The sequence below is a fragment of the Netta rufina genome (assembly GCF_964035555.1).
Source record: "Netta rufina genome assembly, chromosome: 24".
In the NCBI taxonomy this organism is placed as follows: Eukaryota; Metazoa; Chordata; class Aves; order Anseriformes; family Anatidae; genus Netta; species Netta rufina.
The window spans coordinates 4390105-4413240 of NC_140148.1; the positions used below are offsets into that span (position 1 = coordinate 4390105).

The 23136-nt window shown below is 51.2% G+C and overlaps 1 protein-coding gene and 1 pseudogene across 2 annotated transcripts; both read left to right on the forward strand.

Annotated features, from left to right (window-relative positions):
• The first annotated feature begins 8017 nt into the window (after window positions 1-8017).
• LOC311218277 (feather keratin Cos2-3-like) lies at window positions 8018-8799 on the forward strand (annotated as a pseudogene). The gene is made up of 2 exons: window positions 8018-8096; window positions 8492-8799. The product of its transcript is annotated as a feather keratin Cos2-3-like (transcript).
• An 8004-nt stretch (window positions 8800-16803) lies between these two features.
• On the forward strand, window positions 16804-17604 carry LOC311218317 (feather keratin Cos1-2-like; the record flags this gene model as incomplete). The annotated part of the gene is made up of 2 exons (XM_084300964.1): window positions 16804-16902; window positions 17278-17604. The coding sequence occupies 2 exons, from the start codon at window positions 16804-16806 to the stop codon at window positions 17602-17604; spliced, it is 426 nt and encodes a 141-aa protein (XP_084157090.1).
• Window positions 17605-23136: the final 5532 nt, after the last annotated feature.

Consider the following 23136-nt stretch of genomic DNA (forward strand, 5'->3'; position numbering starts at 1 on the left):
TCCTGAGGGTCTGCTTCCTTGGCAGCCAGCCCCCATCCTGAATTACTCTGGGAGTGCTTCCTGCCCAAGATGAAAATCCTTTTCTTTGCTCCTTTGCACCAAAATGAGGTTCTGGTCAGCCCCTTTCTCCAGCCAGCCTGTGTTCTCCACAGCACATTTGTGACCTACGCTGTCACCACCTGTGTGCCCTGGTTGGGGACCATGCACAAACTGACCGAGGGTGCCCTCCTTCCGACTGCTTGTGGCCCTAATGAAAGCATTCAGCAGGACTGGGTGTCTGGCACTGCCAGCTGCTACTCAGGCAGAAGGTGCCCTCCATGCCAAAGCTGCAGGCTCAGGCCTGCAGGAAGGGCTCCCAGGAACTATGAAAACTGTGCTTGATTGGCAGCCATGCTGAAGCACTCCAAACGCTGAGCATTCCTCTGGTGCAAGGGGTGGATCAATTTACTCTTGCCACTATGTGATACCTTTGCTGTGAAATCGCAAACGTGGAGGAGTGACAGCTGTCCTTTTGCCTTCAGGAGAACCAGTCTAACATGGGGTGCATGAGAATCTGCCTGCTTTCCGATGTATTTCTGAGACAATGCTGGCAAGCCTTTATAGACAACTGTGAGGAGATAGGCCTGGCTTCAGCACTGACTCCCAGGAGGACCTAGCAGTGTCTACGGGTGGAAATCTCTGACTGACAGACATTATCAGGAGCCTTACAGCAGTCTGCTTCTCCTGTACATCCCAAGGTCAACGATGTACAGTCACTCAGAGGCACTCCAAACGTTGCTATCCTGAATTAAACCAAGGATCCAAACTGTCCTGATATGGTCCTTGTTTGGGCCTGAAGTTGGCAGGAACAGAGGGTGATTGTTGCAGCGAGAGGAAAAGGAGGGCTCAGGAGAAAGGAGCTGTATTTTCCAGTGCCTCTTCCCTGCACACACCTCTGAGAGGCTGGTGCTGTCCTGGTTTCAGTTAGAACAGAATTAATTTTCTTCCTAGTAGCTGGTGGAATGCTGTGTTTTGGCTTAGGATGAGAAGAGTGCTGATAACACCCCGATGTTTTAATTGTTGCAGAGTAGTGCTTACACACAGCATTCCACCAGCTACTAGGAAGAAAATTAATTCTGTTCTAACTGAAACCAGGACAGGTGCCATCTGCGTTCAGCTGCTCTCAGGCTCCTTCTAACCCTGGGAACCTGCTCCCCTGCAGGACTCATGCACAGAGCACGGGAGAGTGCTGCCAAGTGCACATACCCTCGTGATAAAGGGGAAACAAGGACACACGCACGTGCTCATCTATACCTGCATGGAGTCCTGGACAAATCTCTGCACCCACGTGCCTTCACACAAAGCTAGCTGCACAGTGGTTGTCACAAGACAAGAGCAGATGTGTGAACAAAAGCAACCGGGCACTCAGGTGAGTGCACAAGGTGACAAGTTAGGAATCAAGTTAGGAGAGCTTAATGGAAGACAGAATTGAATTTTGGCCAAGGAAAGAAGCTTTGTTTCTGTTATAAATTAGACCACACAATTTACTGGTCTATTGAAATTATTTTATTAATCAAGTAAGCAGACACAAGCAAAACAGCGCTGGGCGGCTGGGGAGTCTCTGCTCCACCACGGCACGCAACTTCCCCTTTCCAGTGTCGCTGTTTTATAGCATTGAAGTTCCGGCTTGTCGAGACTTGTCGAGACCTGTCGAGACCTGTCGAGACCTGTCCTGAGATTGCGCAGTCTGTTGTTGGGGGTCGTTGTTCTTCCTCCGGTGATCATGCGTTGTGCTTGTGTTCAGGTGGGGGCAAAACAGGATGTCTTGCTTTGTCCCCATGTTACAATGCCGTGAGTTGTGAAACCTTATCTCCTCAGTAGATTCTTTAAATTCTCAAGGACAATGAACAAACCCCTACTAATTTATCACAATCCCTCCTTTTTCTTTTTCAAACATATTTTGTTCATTGAATTTTTGCAATATCTGCTTGCTGAGCATCAAAGTTTCTGCATTGTCCTCCTCCTGCTCAAGAGATTCATATTTAGCATGCACAAGCATAAGATGAGCAGCTTCTAATTGACTTTTAACAATTGCGATTACTTGAATATACATGGTCCAAAAGTCAGTGTTAATATAAGTAACAACAAGGAGGCCCTGCTATGGTTGATAGCAGGGTAGTAAGCCAAGGTGAGTAATTAAACCAGGATTCATACCAATTCTGACGAGCCTCATTTTCCCTTTTGTGTTTTTCTAATCCTTCCCGCAATTTAGTCATTGTATCTCTTACCACCCCAGTATGATCTTTACCAGATGGTATTCAGCCACTGTGTGATGGGTATACATATACTCTTCAGTGTGGTATAGAATCCTTGGTATAATGACCACCTGTACATAAAAATCATGAGATGTGTTAAACAATTTTAAAGATAGGCAAGGAGTGACTCCCAACAATGAACATACCCACCTAGTGCTATTTGCAGGAATTAACCATTTGTGTGTTTGGTCCATTTTTTCAGTGGCATGGCACAGATCATTTTTATCTCTTGGAACTGTGCCGATACATCTACCTTTTCCCGTAACTTGGGTCAAAGTTATCCCAATTTCCTGACCCCAACTGCACTTGGAAGAATTTGAATATGGGGGCTTAACACTTACACATAGCCAGCACCCTTCAGTTATCTCCTCGGGTACAACCCCTTTCTTTTTTCACAATGCTTGGAAGCAGTGTGGGAAAGGATAATTCTGTCAACTTATTAGAAAACACTGTAGTAGGTTGGGCAGTCCCAGGTATCTTTACAGTCTGGACAACCAAACCTTCCCCTATTAACCCTTTATTAGGCCCGACTACCTTGGAAGTCTCGGGTTTTTCCTTCTTTATTAGCATGAGTCCTCCCCTATCTGTTCCGTGTTCGTAAAATCTGACATTTTTCCTAGTACCAAGCTAGTATTGTCCGAGTTTGTTATATTTATATATAGAACCTTGCAAATTTCTTTATTTCCGTGGAAGGTTCCTGTATACCCTATACCATGCCCTCACCACCTGTAATGGGGATCCAATTGTTGGTTACAACTTTGCAGCCCATATCCCACTTGTAAGAATTTATCCCGACCAGCCCCGAGTGTCCAGTCTGTAGCAATGGTTTCACACCCCCGGTATGCAAAATAATACACGTTCAGGCATTTACAGTACCCCCTTCCCAGGTTAGAACTTGGGCAGAAATAAAATCCCACATATTCCCAGCATCGGGGCCTCGAGCCCCCCCCGATGTTATCTGGGTTGCAATAACCTGTTGATCTTCGAATCGACTTAAAGTCCATTTAAAAGGTTGGTGGGGGTGGTGTTGAGTCACTATGCAGGATGAAATCACTGCGAGAACCCCCAAATACCGATAGGAATGGCTGAGGCCCATGTCTTTCCCCACTTATTCACTCCTCTGCCTCACTCGTCAGTTGGGTTGCAGCCAACTACGAGGTTTTAGTTCTTCTCGGCAGCAGTAGTGTTCTTCAGGGGAGAGCCTCTACCTTAACCCGCGGTACCTATCGAGTTCGTCGCAATGTGAGCTTCAGGTCTTTGTTTCCTGGAGCGATCTCCCACATCTTGTCACAGGTGGGTCCTTTAACACGGCTGGCATGTGTCCATCCTTTCTCCGCAGTCCAAACGGCTGTTTCTGTAGTAAACAAAACAACATAGGGGCCTTCCCCATCGTGGTGTTAAAAAGAGTCTCTTTCAAAGTCTTAATTGGAATTGAGGGTGATCAAGTGGCAATTCCAAGTCTTAGGGCATACCATATAGCATTTCAAAAAGAGAAATTCGTACATCAGTTCTGGGCTGCGTCCATATGTTTAACAGTGCAAGGGGTAAGCATTTTACCCAAGAAGCCTTAATTTCCAGCATAAGTTTTTTTAGTTGTTTCTTAATTTCACCATTCATTCGCTCTACCTTTCCAGAAGAGGAGGGGTGCCAGGGGCTGTGAAAATCCCACTCAATCTCTAAAGCCTGCTTTAATCCTTGCAGTAAAACTTTACACTCATTCAGTCACATGGTCAATTAGGACAAACAAGTAACTCAGTAAAGTCTACCTGTATACTTTGGAAAGGTCAAAGCCCTGGCTCCCGTCCCCCTCTAGATAGGTTACAGAAGACCTTTTTATTTACCCTTTGACATATAGTACATCCTCTGCATGTGTGCTTCCCTAAAGTATATATTTCTACACAGACATGCTTTCTTAGAACAACATCACACATTGCTTGCATCTCCCAATGACTCTTCTGATGTAAAACAGTTAATATTTGCCTCATTATCACTTTATTCAGCATTTCTCTCCCATTGGGGAGTATCCATTTTCCTTAAAATGATCCACATATTTGTAACATTAATACCTCCTTGGGAGGTTGTAATTGCTCCAAAACCTTTTTAGAATTTACCCAAATAGATAGGTGGCCCTGTAAACCCCTGAGGTAAAATTGTCCACCTATATTGTTGCTTCCACCCCCATTTCAGAGTCTTTCCAGTCAGAGGTGAATATACGTTTGCTCTCAGGGCCTGAGAGCACTCCATTAATAACATTGTTATTCCAGTCTAACAATTTACTATTTGAATGCCCAATTTAATCATCAAATCCCTTCCCAACAAGTTAGTTTCCGCCTTGGATACATACAATAATTGCCCAGTGATCATTTTATCCCCTGGTCTCAGCTTAGTATTCCCCAAAAGTGGCACTGTTATCCCAGTACCTTCTACCCCCATCACATTTAGGGTTTCATTAGTTAATTTAATCCCTGAAGCTTTACAAGTCAGTAATGACTTAGCTGCCCCAGTGTATTGGGTTTGCTGGCAAGGTTCGGGGGGGTGTGTGGGGGGCGTGGGAGTGGGAAACTGCAGTGGCAGCCCCCGTGAGAAAAACCCAGAAACCTCCCCGTGGTAGGTAAGGGACAATTTCATCTGGCCCCAAAGGGGCCCACTGCTGCCCAGAGCCAAGCCATGAGCAATACAGTCCGTGGCTCTGTAAGAGCACATCCACGAAAACAAACAAACAAAGAAACAAACAAAAACCTGCTGCTCAACAGCAGTTGGGAGAGCGAGAAACCCCCCCCGCAGACACCAAAGTCAGTGCAGAAGGAGGGGGAGGAGGCGCTCCAGGCGCTGGAGCCGAAGCCCCCCTGCGGCCGCTGGAGAGGCCCCTGGTGGAGCAGGCTGTTCCCCCCTTCCCGATGCTTGGGAAACTGAACAAACACCACAGCAAATATGCAAATATACCAAAACTTCTAGACTGTTACTTAGATAATGCCTACATCACCTTTCCCTGCTCATTCAATTTCAAACAGCTCTGTTAAATACTACATACCACACCTTTTAACACCTTCAGCAACCCTTTTAACACTTCCTTTATCTTTCTCCAGCCCGTACTTTTCTAATACCAGCACCAAAGGCTCATTCTGAGTCCAACTTAATTCCATACCTTTTCCCTCCCAGATACTGAAACAACATATCAATCAATATACCATATTTCATCCCATTTTCCTTCTTTCCACAAAAACAACATTGACTGTAATACGGTGTTATAATTAATAGTTCCATTTAGGGGCCACTCCGCTCCATCCTCTAGTTTATAAAGTGGCCACCATTGATTACAATATTTGATAAGAGTTCTTTTACTTTCTGTACCCTCTCACCCCACTATATCCCTCCAATGTGTTAGTATACACCCTAGGGGGCTTTTCCTCGGGGTTTCTTTGCTTTGAACATTTCCTATTGTAATCTACAGTGGTTAATATTCCACTGTTTTCCTAGAAGCTCTTTACTAGTCAATCCCAATCCCTCCAAAATTCACAATATATAGATACACAAATAAAATCAAACCACTGTAAATTAACTGCCTGTTGACAATTACACTGAGGACATTTAAACCTGATGAGCCGATAATATGCCTGGGCAAATTTTGTTCCCTTAGACATACACCTCAATGGCAGTTCTTATATTTACATATTTACAGATTAACATATGAATAAAAGAATACTTCAACAAAAATGCCCGGGCTTTTATATATACAATATACAATGTACAGTTATTATTCCAGTTAGAATTATTCCTCAGCAGCTGCAAACACTATGCCAGTTGCCATTAAAGCTCGCTTACCCTCCTCCTGTCCTTTTCTTAAAATCTCGGACATCCCCAGAGTTAATGGGGATGGCCACATATTCCATTCCTGGCTGGGGTCCCCCCATCGCCATTTCTTGTAGGGGATATAATCCCTCCCTTAAAGCAGATTTCTGATTTCTTGCCCTGCTTCTGGTTACCGGCCCCTGTGTTTCATGATCCGATTCGATTCTCCTGGATTAGCTAATTCGGGGAGTCCATTCAGGACAGGAGCTGTTGGTGCGGGCGGTGGAATATAGGGCGGGGGTGGTGTCGGGACTTCTAAGTCCTTTCTCTTTTTATCCCGCCCTCCTTTTTCTTTTAGAGGATATAGATGCATCCTCGTATCTGAATTTATCCAGAGGTGCACATACTCACTTTCTTCTAGACTAAAGGGTTCCTTTGAGTTTACATAAATATTTAGGCCTGACAAACCCAATCTTCAAAAGACCCAAATACAGGCCAGTAAAGGTGGTCTCCTCGAATCTGTTTACCACCCCAAACTTCAACACAATAATGTATCATTTTTACTTTATTTCTTCCCCGCCTAAAAGGGGAATCCTGCCAATTTTTAATCATTAATCCCGGGGGAACCTAACATCAGACGTTACCCCATCCATGGGACCAGAAGGCTTACTCTTCTTCTGTCCCATCTTCCAGAGTGCCCTCACACACACACACACACGCTCCCCCTTTTCGTGGCCCAGTCCCTCGCGGGATGTGGGAACCGCACTACCGAGGGGTCCGCTCTCGCTTCGTCCGCAATTGGACGTCTCAGTTGTCACACTCTGGGAAACCCAACCCCAACCGAACGGAACACCGGCCTATACTTACCCACCCCGTGGGTCTTCGTTCGGGCTTCGTGCACAAAGGTTGCCTGGGGTTTACCGGTTTTATTTGCTTGTGTCTAATTTTGGGTTCGTCAGTGAAGGGTTTGAATGAAAGTAGTCCTAGCGAAGGCCGCTGAAATCAGCGGGGCGCCCCCTCCGAAGGTCTTTCAATCAGATTGCCTTCATCCGAGTCACGGCACCAAATTGTTATAAATTAGACCACACAATTTACTGGTCTATTGAAATTATTTTATTAATCAAGTAAGCAGACACAAGCAAAACAGCGCTGGGCGGCTGGGGAGTCTCTGCTCCATCACGGCACGCAACTTCCCCTTTCCAGTGTCGCTGTTTTATAGCATTGAAGTTCCGGCTTGTCGAGACTTGTCGAGACCTGTCGAGACCTGTCGACTTGTCGACTTGTCGAGACCTGTCCTGAGATTGCGCAGTCTGTTGTTGGGGGTCGTTGTTCTTCCTCCGGTGATCATGCGTTGTGCTTGTGTTCAGGTGGGGGCAAAACAGGATGTCTTGCTTTGTCCCCATGTTACAATGCCGTGAGTTGTGAAACCTTATCTCCACAGTAGATTCTTTAAATTCTCAAGGACAATGAACAAACCCCTACTAATTTATCACAGTTTCCATGCTTGTCTGCCTTGACAGAAGCATGTCCAGAATGTGGAGGGAGGTGATTCACGGCCTGTGCTCCGCTTCAGTGAGACCCGACCTGGAGTGCTGTGTTCAGCTTTGGGGCCCCCAGCATGAGAAAGATATAGAGCTGTTCAAGTGGGTTCAGAGCAGAGCCATGAAGATGATCAGAGGGGACCCATCCAGCACTTCCAGTGAGTCTTCTGCCCTCACTGATGCATTCCTGCCCTAGAAATCCTTGGACATTTCATGCCAGCACTCTAAAGAAACCATCACTGCAGAATGGCCATGGCCTAGATCTGGAAATGAAAAGGCAGCAGTGCAGGAAACCAGTGCACAGCCCATATCATTTGTTGGGATGGTTTGCATTCAAGATGAGCTTGTCAGAAAATTGTTACCTCTGCCAAGGGTGCCTCTGGGCCTGCGGCAATGAAGTACCAGTATAAAAGGCAGCCCAGCTCTCTGCTCTCTCATCCAATTCTGTTGCCTCATCCTCCTTGGTAACCAGGTGAGTCTGAAGCCCTCTCTCCTCCTCTTCTCAAGTAGAGGGGATCTTGCATTAATAGACATCTCATCTGTTGGTGGTTCAGAGCTATGCTGGGCCTTGGAGTTCCTTCCCATGGGAGAGGGGTGGAGAGAGACGTTCTGTGTAGAGAGAGGCTGGGACACGGTGCAGAGGTAGCCTTTTGGGTTATGTGCAATGTGATTGTCTCATTGGATCAGCCTGCACTTTGAAGGGCCCTGTCAGTACAAAGCAATGAAGACCATGAACCTCCTGGCACAGCCTCCACATCCACCCTCACCAGTTGTCTTAGCTCCTTTGTGGTGGGATAATGGGGCTGCTCCTCACCATATGCTCTGCTTCCTCTCTGCCCTCTCTCCCAGGTGCATCTCCAGCCCAAGACATGTCCTGCTACAACCAGTGCCTGCCATGCCGGCCCTGTGGCCCGACCCCGTTGGCCAGCAGCTGCAACGAGCCCTGCGTCAGGCAGTGCCAGAACTCCACTGTCGTCATTGAGCCCTCTCCCGTAGTGGTGACCCTGCCCGGCCCCATCCTCAGCTCCTTCCCGCAGAACACCGTTGTGGGATCCTCCACCTCTGCTGCCGTTGGCAGTATCCTCAGCTGTGACGGAGTCCCCATCACCTCTGGGTGCTGTGATCTCTCGGGCATTTCCAGCCGCTACTGTGGCAGAAGATGCCTGCCCTGCTAAAGGCACTGCCCATGGCCCTGGGGTTCCAGCACGACCATGGTGCTGGACAACAGAAGGAGGAGTCTTCAGGCCATTGCTTTCAGAATGACTGACCTTCCTCACCTCCTCTGGCAAACATTGGCAGAAGCCTGACCAGGGGCTAGTCTGAGATCTCTGAAAACACAGTCCATGTCTCTCCTTCAATTCTAACACCTACCCCCCTGTCTCAATTTTCATAGTGTTCTTCTCCTCCCCTGTGCTGTGGGGATCCTCAGATCCAGCCCTGCCACTGTGGTTACAGCAGACAAATGCCCTGCATGAACTCCTCCATGGGCAAAGGATGCTGCCTCTTGGTTGGCCCTGGTGATCCCTGCACTGAAGGGCCTCTGCTGAGTGACCTCCTTTTCCTCTCTACATTTATTAAAGATTTCTGCATCCCAGCCTTAGTTGTACGTGTTTCTTCCCTCTGCATATGCCCTCCTGAGCTGCTCAGTGAGAATGGTTTTGCCCTTGGTGGGTATAAGATGGATGTTTAAAGTCTTCATGCAATTGCTTTCAGAATGACGGACCTTCCTCACCTCCTCTGGCAAACATGGGCAGGAGCCTGACCAGGGGCTACCCTGAGATTTCTGAAAACTCGGCCCATGTCTCTCAGTAGGCCCTGGAGATCTCTGCACTGAAGGGCCTCTGCTAAGAGTGACCTTCTTTTCCTCTGTACACTCATTAAAGTTTCTGGAAACCCAGCCTTGGCTGTAGATGTTTCTTCCCTCTGCGTATGCCCTCCTGAGCCGCCCAGCGAGAATTGTCTTGCCCTTGGTGGGTATAAGATGGGTGTTTAAGGAGCCTTTTCCCCACTCCCAGAACAATGGGAGGTTGCGACATGCTGCAGAGGGTCTTCTCTTGGACAATGCCTGTTGGAGCTGAAGAAGACATTCCTCACTTTCACAGAGCAAGGGGCAATCTACCCTTGCCTTGCAGCATCTCTGCCCACAGCTCCCCCCTGTCCTGCAAACAGAGAGCACAACCTCTGCTGTCCTCACAGAAGAAGCTACGAGTCTGTGGGAGGCTGTGGAGGCTTGACACCCTGTAGGCTCTTAGGAACGGGCTTCTTCTTGCTCAGGACAGTGCTGTGCTGGGGAAGCAGGTGGGGACAGAAAATGGATGGCAGATGTGGGGAATGGGTAGAATAAGTGCAGGGATGCCCGACTGCTTCTACTCCACCCTCATCTTCCCTCGTTTGCCCTACCTCAGGGCTATGGCCAGCACAAATGGGCATGTGCGGCAGGAACATGTGTCCCATGAGGCCCAACTGCCCCCAGCACAGCACTTGGCAGGGCCCAGGTGATGGCACACATGCTGGGCTGATCACCTTACACAAGTCAGCATTGGTGTTCGCCGTAATGGACCATACACAGCAATCTCCAGTCCCTGAGGACTCTGCACTCCCATGGGCTGAGTCAGTGCAAAGACAGCAGGCAGTTTGCATGCCCCCACACTGCTCTAGGGTGCCCACTTGCCCCCAAACCTGCAGCAGCTTTCCTCTGGCCCAGGACCTGCACTCGCAGGGACTTCCTCATGTTCATTTCCACTTTTCCTGACTTTTGGGGCCTGAGGTTGGCATAAATAGAGGGTGATTGTTGCAGCGTGAGGAAAAGGAGGGCTCAGGAGAAAGGGGCTGTGTTTCAGTGCCTCTTCCCTGCACACACCTCTGCCAGGCTGCTGCCATCTCCGTTCAGCTGCACCCAGGCTCCAGACCCTTTCAGCAGAACCGAAGTGCCTTGGAGGGGCCGGGCTGGCGGGGGAACCCCCGCGGCTGCGGGACGAGGTGGTCCTGGCGGGCGGAGCGGCAGCGCCCCCTGGGGGCTGTGCCCCTGCCTCGCCCCCGCCACACACGCCCGGCCCCGCCCGCCACGGTTCCTGCACGGCCGCAGCCCCGGCTCCTCTCCCCGTGGCTCTCAGGGCGCAGTAATACACCGCCGCGTCCCGAAGACGGGGCTCGGTGAGCCACAGGGCGCTGGACCGGCGGTCAGCTGCCACCTCGAGCCTCCCCGGCAGGTCCGTCAGTGCGTTGGACCCACTGAAAGCGCTCACGAGGAATGCGGGTCCTTGGCCCGGGAGATGACGGTACCAGTAGATGTAGTCACCAGTCTGCATGTTGGGGTGTGAGCAGGTGATGTTGATGCCGGTGCCCTCCCTGGTCTCTGCCCACGGCTCCTGCTGCACCTGGGCTCTGCCTGCAGCCACTGCCAAGAACAAAACGAAGGAGAAAACTCAGCAAATGGCTTTGATGCACCGAAAATGTTATGCAGAGGGAAAGGGAAGAAAACGGCTGACAGCTGATGGGAGCATTCCCTCAATAGAAAACACACAAAGGCATTTCACTGGGAATGGTTATTTGGGGACCAAATCCGAGCACGGCTGTTTGAAAGGAGAGTCCAAGCCAGGAGGAGAAGGGAAGCAGGCAGGAATGAGTGAGGGTGTGCTGAAAGGAGAGGAGGAAGGCAGGGAGCAAGGCAAGGTGGGAGGCAACGGCCGGCTGAGCTCGCTGGAGGCAGGCGGGATGGCTGCAGAGGGAGGCCAGAGGGGAGCGAGGTCCGTAAGAAGCCGGCGGGCCAGAAGCGAGGGCAGCCCCGTCCCGTCCCGTCCCGTCCCGTCCCCGGCGCCGGCAGCCCCGCGCACCCAGGAGCACCGCGGCCAGCGCCGCCAGCCCTGCGGCCCGGCCCTGCCGCATCCCGCCGCTCCGCCGCCCGCGCCGCGCTGCCCCCGCCAGCCCCGGCTCTGCTCCGCCCGCGGCGTCTCCTCCCCGCCGCCGCCGCCCGGCGCCGCCAGCTCCGCCCCGGGGCCGCTCGGGGGCTGGCCCGGGCTGCGAGTGCTGGGCGCCTGTGGGCGGGCAGGGCTTCGGCTGCTGCCCGCGGGGCTCTGCCCGTCCTCCAGCCCAGCCCGGGATAGGAGAGGCAGAGGGAGTGGGAGTGGGAGTGGGAGCGGGAGCGAAAGGGCGAGGGAGCGGAGACAGCAGCTGCCCGTCTGCTACGGCATCTCCTTTGGGAGTGGGAAGGGGAGAGGAGGGCAGTGAACGTGGTAGGAGATGAGTAGGGAGAGAGGAGAGAAGGGGGAGAGGAGAAAGCAGCTGCCTGCCTGAAGCGTCCCCAGTGGAGGGCAACGGGTCAGGCTGGGCTGGGCCTGGGAGCTTGGTGCTGTGGTGCGCTGGTATCACAGCTGTGGCCGGCACTGCTGCAGGTGTGGAAAGCCAGCAGCAGGAACGGGTCCGGGGACACAGTGCCCCGACAGCACCCCAAACCGTACGGGGCCCTGCTGTCTGGCACTGCCCATTGAGCTGTCATCGTCGGTCGAGCGTCTCTACCCAGATTGAGGGGCACAGTTGCCACTTTCCCATTTACAGGCTTCACGGCAATAGTAGCTGAGCACGTACCTGGGAGACACACAGGCAGGGACAAGCATGCCCATTTGGGGAAGTTACATCCAGGCCAGTACCCCCAGTAGCTGCTTTTGGAGCCCCCAAATGGACTTGCCACATTTTCCTGGAGGCTGAGACCCCCTTTCCCTGCTCGGGGGACCCCTGGCTCCAGCAGCTGACAGCACAGGGCAGGGATGTCCTCGCGCTGAGTCTGACTCCAGCAGCGAGCATCAAATCCACTTCTGCCACTCCATGAGGAATTGCTACGTTCTCCTTGCAGCACATGTGTGCATGGGACAGAGCGAGATTATGGAGACGTAAGGAAATATTCCAGAAGAGGACAGGACAGACAGCGGTGCTCATGTGCAGGGCCCAGCCACGCAAGTACAGGCTGCAGCCCCTTTTACACCCTGTTCTGTCTGCCCTAGTGTGCTCCTCCCGGCTCCCATTTCCCTGCACGTCCCCTCATGGGGTTGTATAGGTCTGTCCTGCGCCCATCCCAGCATGTGTCCTAGCCCACAGCTGTAGGAGGTGCAAGGCCCAAGCTGACCTCCCTGTGGCTTCTTGATAGGCCACCAACTAGTGTTGTGACTGCCCACATTTGATCTCTTCTCTTCCTCCCTCATCATCTATCAGTCAGGTTTGTATCCCTGTGTGTTGTTTCCAGCTTCCTGCAGTTCTTTCTCTCTGCCCCCCTCCCAAGTGCTGAAGGGCTGCTTCTAGGGTAGGAAGCAAGGAGGGAGGAGCTGAAAGGTAAGAAAGAAAATAAGGGCTGCTGTGGAAGCAGTGATGGCAGCTTCCCCAAGACCTCCATTGCAGAAGAGAGTAGAGAAAACGGCATGGCCCTGAAAGCAGAGACAGAGAACACAGCAGAGGAAACAAAGAAACAACCTCCGTTTCTCAGGTTTCGCATGGCTTCTTTCACCTTCTTGGTCTTTACGCTGTAGGTTGGTGCATGGAGCCGAGGGAATCACAGCCCTGGAGAAGATGGACACCACTTCGTTGTGGGAGAAGTTGGCAATGGGGTGGGTATAGAGGAGGGAACGTAGCCCCCGGCATGATACAAGTGCAGGGAAGTGAGAGTGAGCAGACAGTGTCTTGTATCTCCTCACATGTCTACATTCAGAGGGAGACCAGGAGCACCCTGCAGGAGCTCAAGGAGCACAGGAAAACTGGTGGTGCTGTTGTATTCAAGGAGTACAGCAGTTCAGAAGCTCTCTGCAGAAGGCAGCTGCATGACTGACAGCGAGTCCCAGAAGAAGCTGCATTTGTGTAGGGCCAGAGCAGGGCAAACGAAGGGTGAGCACCGCTTGTGCCAAGGAGGGGAGCAGGAGCTCAGCCCACAGGCCTCCCACCAGACTGGAGTTCTGCAGTGGGTGGCAGATGCACGCAGCTTGGTCATAGGCCATGAGTGTGAAGAGGACATCCCAGTTTAGGCCCGCTAGTGGAGGAAGAGGAGCCAGACCACACAGCTGGAAAAGTAAATTGTCCATAAAGAGGCATCCTGACCAAGACATGGCACATGTCAGTGAATGAGAGGTTTCCAAAGACAAACTACACAGAAGGATGCATGGTCTGTTTGGGCACCACACATGAGTGTATTCCCAGCCTGGATCAAGAGGTAGATATCTGAGTCCAGAATAAAGAGCAGCAGCTCTCAGCTCTCAGACAAACCCAGCAGCAACAGAAGAAACCTCTCTCTAGACCTTCCCCTCACTCCTGTGGGAAGGAGATAGAGTTGCTGCTCAGGATTCCTTGCCTTCCACCACTCGATATCTTCTGGAGGTAAAACACAGCAGGGCCTCAGCAAGCCAGGATGTTCCTTCAGAGAGAGTAGAAAGTAAAATCAGAACCCTGGAGTTCAGGAGAGCAGTATTTCTTTTCTTCACTGTGTGCACAACTATCTCTGTGTGTGCCCAAATATACTTCAGTATGCATCCAGGAGTGTCTGTGAGTGCACCCATGAATTCATGCATCTTTTGACATGAGCAGCAGTTTGCATGAGTGCTGTTCCCTCCACCCGCTTTTGATACCATGAATGATATCGGTACGTGATCAAGGGTCACCCTGGAATTTATCAGAAACACTGATCTGTCAACAGCATCCCTCCAAGGCTGACATGTGGTGACTGTGCATGATCCTCCTCCAGAGGATCACAGGCTGCACCTCCAGCACACACATAGTCCAACCCTGTTTTCAGAGTGGGTGTCATCAGATCAGGTTGCTCAGGATCAAGTCCAGGCAAAGTCTGAACTCTTCTGAGGATGGAGCTCCATTAGCATCTCTTTGGCAATCTGCTCCAGGACTTGATCGCCTTCAGGGTAAATATTTCTTCCATGTATATTTCATCCATATAATCAAACCTACCCATTTCTGAAATTGCACTCATTAGCCCCGGACTAAGTATGCTTCATCTCCAGAGTTCAGCTCTGTTTCCTTTGAATCCCCCTGTGAGGTGGGAGTAGACAATACACGTCTGTTTGGCTTTCTGTGTGGCACCCACAGGGTCTGTCCTTCCTCCCACAGCACAGCAACACCAGGACCCATGTTCCTCTCGTTCGATGCCACTTCTGCCCAAGGTTTCAGGCCCTGCATAACTCAGCACCAGGCCCATGAGTCACAGATGTATGTGTGGCATTGGTTTCCCCATGGGGGACCTCTGTCCCACCCCATACACCACTGACACTGCACCGGCAGTAGATCCACGCAGGGCTGGGCCTGCACAAAGATGGCAGGATTTCTCAGCCTTTCTCCCTGTACATAAGGCTAACGCCATCCTTTTGAACTCTCTAGCCATGGGGAGTGCAGCTGTGTCCTGGCCTGGAGAGGCAGGGAGGGGTGACTGCCACCATGCTCTTACACTCTGAATCCTGTGGTACAGAATTATAGATAGGATCCAAACTGTTGTGGGCCTATCCTTTTTGGGGACTGAAATTGGCAATGAACTTCTTAGGCTCAGGAGAAAGAGGGCTTCAGATACAGAAGGCTGCATTTCAGCATATGTGCTGTGGGCACTTCTGGGCTGCTTTTGTTCTGTGATTGTTCAGCTGTTCTCGGGTTCCTTCTTGCTCTCTTCTTGCCAACTAAACATCCACCACACAGCTCTCTCACACCCCCTGCTGAAAGCAAGATGTGCGCAGAGAATGTGATTTAAGCTAAAGGGCTTACAAGTGTAGATAGGGATAATATAATTAAATGAAAAAGGAAGAAAAATTATAAAACTAAAGAGCGAAGGGTGTTTGGAAACAAACTGAGAGAAAATTATACTCCACTTCCCATCAGCAAGTGATGTTCGTCGAAGTGTTTGGAAGCACTGACTTAGTATGCCCACCCCTGTTTTTCCTTCCCCTTTCACATCTTCACTGCTGAGTGTGACATCATGCAGTACGGAATATCCCTTTGGTTGGTTTAGGTCAGCTGCCCTGGTGATGTCCCCTCCCAACCTCGTGCCCACCTGCATACCTGCTGGCTTTGGGGGGCTTGGAGAGAGTCTTGATGCTGTGTCAGCACTGCTCCACTATAGCCCCAACGTTGGTGTGATGGCAATGCTGTTCTAGCTCCAAGAGCAGAGCACAGCACTCTAGGAGCTGCTGTGGGGAATGCTGAGTCTGTCCCACATAGCCCCAGTACAGGCAAGTGCCCACAAGGGAGGAACATGTGTATGAACATGACACATTGTACAGCAAAGATTCTGGACAGCATTTGGTCCAAGTACATAGTTTGACGTGATAGAGAGGGGAGGTGGACTGAGAGCCTTCCAGAAGGCACTGGAGCCAGGGCTCTTGACAAGACAATGTCAGCTTTCTTGGACCTTGAACTTAAGGCCTGAAAATCCCATTTGTTAGCCTGAGTAGCAGTGGTAAGGAAAGTGCCGGAGTGCTGCTACTGATCACTGATGGGTGTCATGAATTAAATAAGCTTGCAACATGTAAGGAGATGGTGTATGATTTTATTCATTTTTTAAAGCAAAAAATGAAAGGCATCAAGTTATGGGAGTGAAGAAGGATTTCCCTATGGACAGGATCCGCACTGTGTGTCTTGGGAAAATCCACCCGGCTCTGTCCGATGCTGGTAGAAGGCAGGATCACCTGCACGTGAAAGGTTTCCTTTCTGTGTACATTCATCTTGTTATTCCTTCTAACTAAAACAGCCACTGACCTGTTGGGCCTTTCTTTTGTGATCCAGAAAGGGCCCTGCACAACCTCTCCCCCTTTACAGACATCGCTGGGTCAGAGCAGGAGGAGGCAAAACAGGCCAGCAGGTATTCCCTGAGGGCAGTGTCAGCAGGGGTAGGGTCACAGTCAGGAGCTGGGTCACCTGTAGCCAAAAGGGCCCCAGAGAGTCCCTAGGGAGTAACCCAGACTGACAACATTTGCTTTTACCGGACTCTTCCAGCACGTGAGCTGAGTCTTCTGCCCACAGTGAGGTGTGTTGCCTGGAAATACTTGGGCCTCCCTACCTGCCACTCAGAAGTTGCCTTCTTTGGGGAAAGGGCATAAAGCAGGAAATGAAAAGCAGCATCACAGGAAGGCAACACACATCCCGTATCATTAGGTGGGATGTTTTTCATGCATGAGTAGCTTGTCAGAAAATAGTCCCTGCTTCAAGGGATGCCTCTGGACATGGGGCAGCTAAGGCCCACTATAAAAGCCAGCCCAGCTCCGTGCTCAATCATCCACTTCTCTGGCCTTCTTCTTGTTGGGAACCAGGTGAGTGTGAAGCCCCTTCTTGTCCCCCTCATTCTCCCACAGGAGGACTCAGTTCCTTGGACCTTTCAGCTGCTATCAGCTGTGTGCCCTGCCATATCTTGGGACTGCTGGTTGTGGGAGAGTCAAGGGGTAGAAGGGTTGTCATGGAGGAAGATTGGGTCTTTGATATGATGGCTCTTATGCTGAAGCCTAGGGTGTATCCTGGCTGTGGTGGCTCTTTTTGGGCCCTGTCATGATGCAGCCAAGAATGCCTCGCACATCCCTGCACAGCCTCCAGCTCACAGTACTGCCTGTGCCTTGGATCTGTTAGGGTGGGGTGACTGGCTGCTTCTCACGCATGCCCATGTTCTGCTTCCTATCTGCCCTCTCTCCCAGGTGCACCTCCTGCCCGCAGACATGTCCTGCTACGACCAGTGCCAGCCATGCCAGCCGTGCGGCCCGACCCCGCTGGCCAGCAGCTGCAACGAGCCCTGCGTCAGGCAGTGCCAGAACTCCACCATTGTCATCCAGCCCTCTCCCGTGGTGGTGACCCTGCCCGGCCCCATCCTCAGCTCCTTCCCGCAGAACACAGCTGTGGGATCCTCCACCTCCGCTGCCGTTGGCAGCATCCTCAGCTGTGACGGCGTCCCCATCAACTCTGGGTGCTGTGACCTCTCCTGCATTACCAGCCGCTACTGTGGCAGCAGGTGCCGCCCCTGCTAAAGATGCCAGACAGTGCCCCAGACCAGGACCCCAGGAACCCAGAACATGCTGCTGGACTAAAATGGATGGAAGAAGAGACCTCATGTTGTTGTTGTAAGAGGACCTGACCATCTCTGTCTTGTCCTGTAAAGACAGATAGGAAGGGGCCAGTCTTGAGTCTATGACAACATGACCAATGTCTTCCTATCCTGTCTTCCTATCCTCCCCATGTGGGCCAGGTAGATTGATGCCCTGTTGCAAGTCTGCCATTGGAAAAGCTAACAGATTTTTGTCTGCTCCTGCTGTGCTACGATCTCGGGGCCTCCTCTTGGAGTCACCTCCTTTCCCTCCTGAGCCTTGATAAACATTTGCAGCAACCCTGAGTGTGTCCCTGTGTGGTCTTTTCATCTGGATACTGATGGCCAAGGGAGAAAACCATTCCTTAATGGGAATAGGCTGGGGGCACTGCCTCATTCCTCTAGGCACTGGAGGGTGGGGCATACTGCAGCAATTCATCATTCAGGCACTGTTTCTTGAAGGTGAGGAAGACATCCCTAGTTCCACCACTGCCAATAGCCACCAGTCCTTGACTTGTGGCATCTCCGCCTAGACAAGCGCTGTTGACATTGGAGGCCCCAGCTCTTGGGGAAGAGTGTTCGTCTTGCTTTGGGTGGAGCTGTGCTGGGGATGGAGGTTCAGACAAAGATGGTCTCAAAGGACTGCAGAAACTGGGAATGGGTAATTGTCTTGGCGATGGCCCTCTGTCTCTCATTGACTTTCACATTTCCTCCACCACCTAATCATGGGCATCATGTCTGGGCATGGAGAGCAAGAACAGCTTCCCTGTGCATCCCCATCACACTTCAGCACAGCCTCTGGCATGGCCCAGCTGTTGCCAAGATGCATAGGGCTGAGGGGATCCACAGGTTCGTTCTGGTACCAGTCCCATCAGGCCACACACTGGAGTCCCCAGGCCCTGTGAACTCAATTCCTTTTTCATGAAGGCAGGCCCAGGACAGGGACCAATGCCCAAACACTCATGGCTGCTCAGTCTTGCTTTCTTTTCCCCAAGCATGGATCATCTTTCATCAGGCCCTGGAACTCAGAGACCTCATAGGTGGCACAATTGCACCATGCTCCAGAAAAGACATTCTGTGTGGGCAGGTATCCCACAGTCTCTGCTGAGACATAGCAGTGAGAATGGGACCTGATTGTGCACTCAGCAAGGTCTGTGTATGGGCCCTGACTGTCACAGGGTGTGCACCAGCCCAACCACAGGGCACACGCTGGGGGATCTTCTCCCAGGCACCAAGCTCCTCTGTCATTCCCAGAGCCTTGAAGATGAAGTGGCCCTTGTGCTCCATGTAGCCCCACTGCTCTCCACACCCAGGTGAGGACCTTCCCACAGTAGCACACCTCGGGGCCCTGTGGTGTGGGGGTGCTTTACTTTCACAAGGACTCTTGGCCCCTAGCCCAAAGACTGGGGGCTCTGCTCAAGCTCAGGCCTAGCATGGCATTGCCCCAGCTCTGCTGCCTGTGTGCCTGTGCCTGCCTGGCCAAATATTGTCAGCCTGGCCTAGCCAGCCTCTTAGGCGGTGCAGGGCCATCACTGGATGGAGCCTTCATCCAGGCCTCTCTGGAATCTGGCCTATCAGGTATTAGCCCCGGCCCAGCTCTCACGCTGGGACCGAGACTTTCTACGCATAACACATCTACTGCTTGGGTTAGAGCAATAATCAATAGGTGCTTCTGAGCCAGAATTATCTCTTGGCTAACACTGAAGTCTGAGATGGAGGAGCATATTCACAATTTGGAGATTCACAATTGTCTTGGAAATGACAGAATCCTTCTGGAGAACAAGTGCCCTCCACATCCAGAGTTGTTGCACAGCCAGGGCACCTTCCTGCACCAGGGTGTCACTCACAGCACAGAAGTACAAGGCGCTGTCAGAAAGCTTGACTTCCTTCAGACGCAGAACACTGGATTTCCCCTCAGTGTTCAGCTCCGTGGTGAAACGATCACTCTGCTTGGTGCCTGCTACTGCTTGATGTGTAATCAGCTGAGGGGCTTGTCCCTTCTTCTGCTGGTACTAGAGCCAGGCATCAGGTGTGGAGCTCTGGTATGTGCAATTGGTCTGGAAGGTGTTTCCCTGCTCCACGGTGACTTGTCCTTCTTGCTGGGTGACGGACACCTGCCCCGTGGTTTCTGGAAGAAAGAGAAGGTCAGCAGTTCTGTGGGGAAATCTCCAGACAGCCAAACAGGAGTGAATTCAGACCTGTGGGAGGTAAGGCCCCCTGTCCTTTACTGGGCTGAAAGGTCCCCAGGGCTGAGGCACAGCAAGGTGGTTTGGGGGCAGAGCTCAGAGCTCCCTGGCCAGAGCGGACCCTGAGGAGAGCTGTGCTGTGTGCCTGCTCCTCCTGCCTCACACATCAGGCAGAAGACAGACTGGACACCCTGGTAATGTGCATGGGAGGAGAGCTTTAATGTCCTGTATTGACTTGGACACAATCTGTTTTTTTCTATAGGAAAGGGAGAAATGAGGGACTGCAGAGACTGATGAAATCTTCTCTGGTTACAGTAGGCGGACCAGAAGAGAGATGCAGAAAAAGGATGGACTGAAAGGACGAGAGAAGCAGGAGAGGTCTGTTCTCCATCTCCATTTCCAAATTTTGAAGAATAACAGTATCATGATAGAAACCGGCCAAGAACCAGAAACAGGAGACAACATTTACCAACATTTTCCTTGTGATTCAAAAGCTGTTCCCCACATAAATGTGGTAAGGCTTCCTGGGGAAAGCAGATTTATACCTTGATTAAAAGCCAGCACTTACCCAGCAGTTGCCCCAGGAAGGCAGTGAAGATGAGATACCCACGGTGCATGCTGAGACCGACCCTCTTGTTTGCTGTGGGAGAGAGAGTCAGAAAAGCACCTCCCAGCCCCAAGAGAACAGAGCTGCCGGAAATGACTCTGCTGGGGGAACAGGAGGAGATTCAGCGATGAGAAATGGTCTGGTCAGACTGTGCCCCAAATGCTCCCTGGGGTTTCTCCCTCCTCCGGCAGGAGCAACCTCTGAGGATTGTCACAGTCAGGGATCCTGGGAACTCTGGGAGCCGCATCATGTGCAGGGGCTGCTCTTGTCTCCTCTCCCAGTGGGGTCCTCACTTCCCCAACTACATCTGCCTTCTCTTCTAACTTCTGCACAGGCACTGTTTGGCCATGGCTGATGTCAGGGCATTCTTCCCCACTGAGCTTGTTCTTTCTACCTTGGGGTCCTCTGCTCCATAGAAATGTTCCTGTCTCCTGTGTGAGGAGTAGATGCCTTTCACATCCCCAGAAAGAAGGGAGGAACCATGCTACGCAGCATCCAGGGTTTCTGGCTGTGTCCTGTTCTGGTGGGATAACCTAGCATTTGCAAGAGGAACGGGGCTTCATTGGGGTGTTGGATGGCACGAGCCTAGGGGGGACAAGGACAACCTGTTCCATCGGGCAAGGGGTGAGGAGTCAGCAGGGAAAAGGATGTGGGTTCAGTGGGTCACGTGCACTCACAATGATGGGCCACAGGGGGCACCCACCCAGGGCCACATCCCCAGCAGTTTCTGCTTCCCTGATGCTTGGGCCCCCTCTATCACCACCCCTAACACCTTGTCTGGCTAGGCTGTGCCTGGGTAGTTGCCTTGTCAATGCCTCAAATGTGTACTTCTCAGACATCCAAAGGAATGACACTCCAAGCCCTGCAGACCCCAACTGCTCCTTTCATAGCCCCCAGGCAGCGTGCACGTTCTCCCTCTCTCCAAAAATATTTACCGCATGAAGCAGTGAATCCTATTCACTGCCTGTGGTGTCCCGAAACAGAAGGAGATTTTTCGTGGAGAAGTTTGGGATCTGCATGGCAGCTCGCCTGAATAGGCACAGAGCTCTGCTGTGCTGGACAGAGCTGTGCTGTCCACATCCTTTGGCATGTGGTAGTGTGCATGTGGCAAGTCTGTAGGAGTGAAGCAATGTGTTGTTGTTTGATGAATAGAGTTCTCCATTTCAAAGAAGAATTACACAAAATCCCAGAAAATCTCCAAAGATAACAATGCCAGTGAATCTCAGCAGGAGCAGGATCTGCAGCATGTGCCTTGCCCTGACAAGTGGTCTGTCTTCTGTTCCTTGGTGAGCTCCACCACAACCACTCTCTTACTCCCCCTCATCAGAAGAGGGTGAGAAGAAATAAATTTAATATAAGGGAAAAGTAAGAGAGAGAAATAAGCAAGGGCTGCACAGAAGCACAGAGAGAAAAGAAAATTATTCTCTACTTCCCCACAAAAAGTGATGTTTGGCCATCTCCTGGCAAGCAGGGCCTCAATACTCATAGCGATTGTTTGGGAGGACAGATGTCTTCATAATGAGAGCTCCCCGCTTTCCTTCCCCTTTTCCACCTTTTATTGCTGAGTGTGACATCACATGGTATGGAATATCCCTTTGGATGATATGGGTCAGCTGCCATGGTGATGTCCCCTCCCTCCTTTTGCCCACCCTCCACTTCCTGGCTTTGGAGGTGTTGGAGAAAGAATCTTGATGTTGTGCCAGCACTGGTCCATAATTGCCCAAACATTGTTGCGACGGCAGTGGAGTTCTAGCTCCAAGTGCAGAGCACAGCACTCTAGGGACTACTGTGGGGAATGTTAATTCTGTCCTAGACAGTCCCAGTACAGCTCCATAACTCAGGGTACCCAGCATCAGAAAAAAAAACTTGCCTATGCTATTCCCTTTTTCTTTCTTGTGTTACCTCCAAATTATGGTGTTTTATTCGGTACTAGAAGGCCACTCCTGCTGGCATCCATCTATATTCACAATCCACCCTCAAGAAAAGCAACAAAAGTCCCAATTTCTAGTAGGAATTTTTTATGTTCCAGAATGTGCGCATTGCCTTGTGTTCTTTTGCTCATTCAAGAAGAGTGTGGCTTCATTTGGCTTTTGAATATATCACCTAGCAATGCAATATGAATAGACAGCTGAAGAACAAAGATTAGGAGTATTTACATGTGAAGTCACCGTGTACTATCCTAATTACAGGAGTAAAAATCACGCCTGTGTGCTGGGAGATCCCGGCCCAACAAGGGACCCTTCCTCTCTGAGGATCACAGAATCACAGAATGTAAGAGACCTTCAAGATCACCTAGTCCAACCATATCCCTAAGCTCTACACCTAAACGTCTTTTAAAGACCTCCAGGGATGGTGACTCAACCACTTCCCTGGGCAGCCTATTCCAATGCCTAACAACCCTCTCGGTAAAGAAGTTCTTGCTAATATCCAACCTAAACCCCCCCTCGCGCAACTTTAGCCCATTCCCCCCTGACCTGTCACCAGACACGTGGGAGAACAGACCAACCCCCACCTCACTACAGCCTCCTTTGAGGTACCTATAGAGAGTGATAAGGCCACCCCTGAGCCTCCTCTTCTCCAGGCTGAACAAGCCCAGCTCCCTCAGCTGCTCCTCGTAAGACTTGGTCTCCAGACCCCTCACCAGCTTCGTTGCCCTTCTCTGGACTCGCTCAAGCACCTCCAT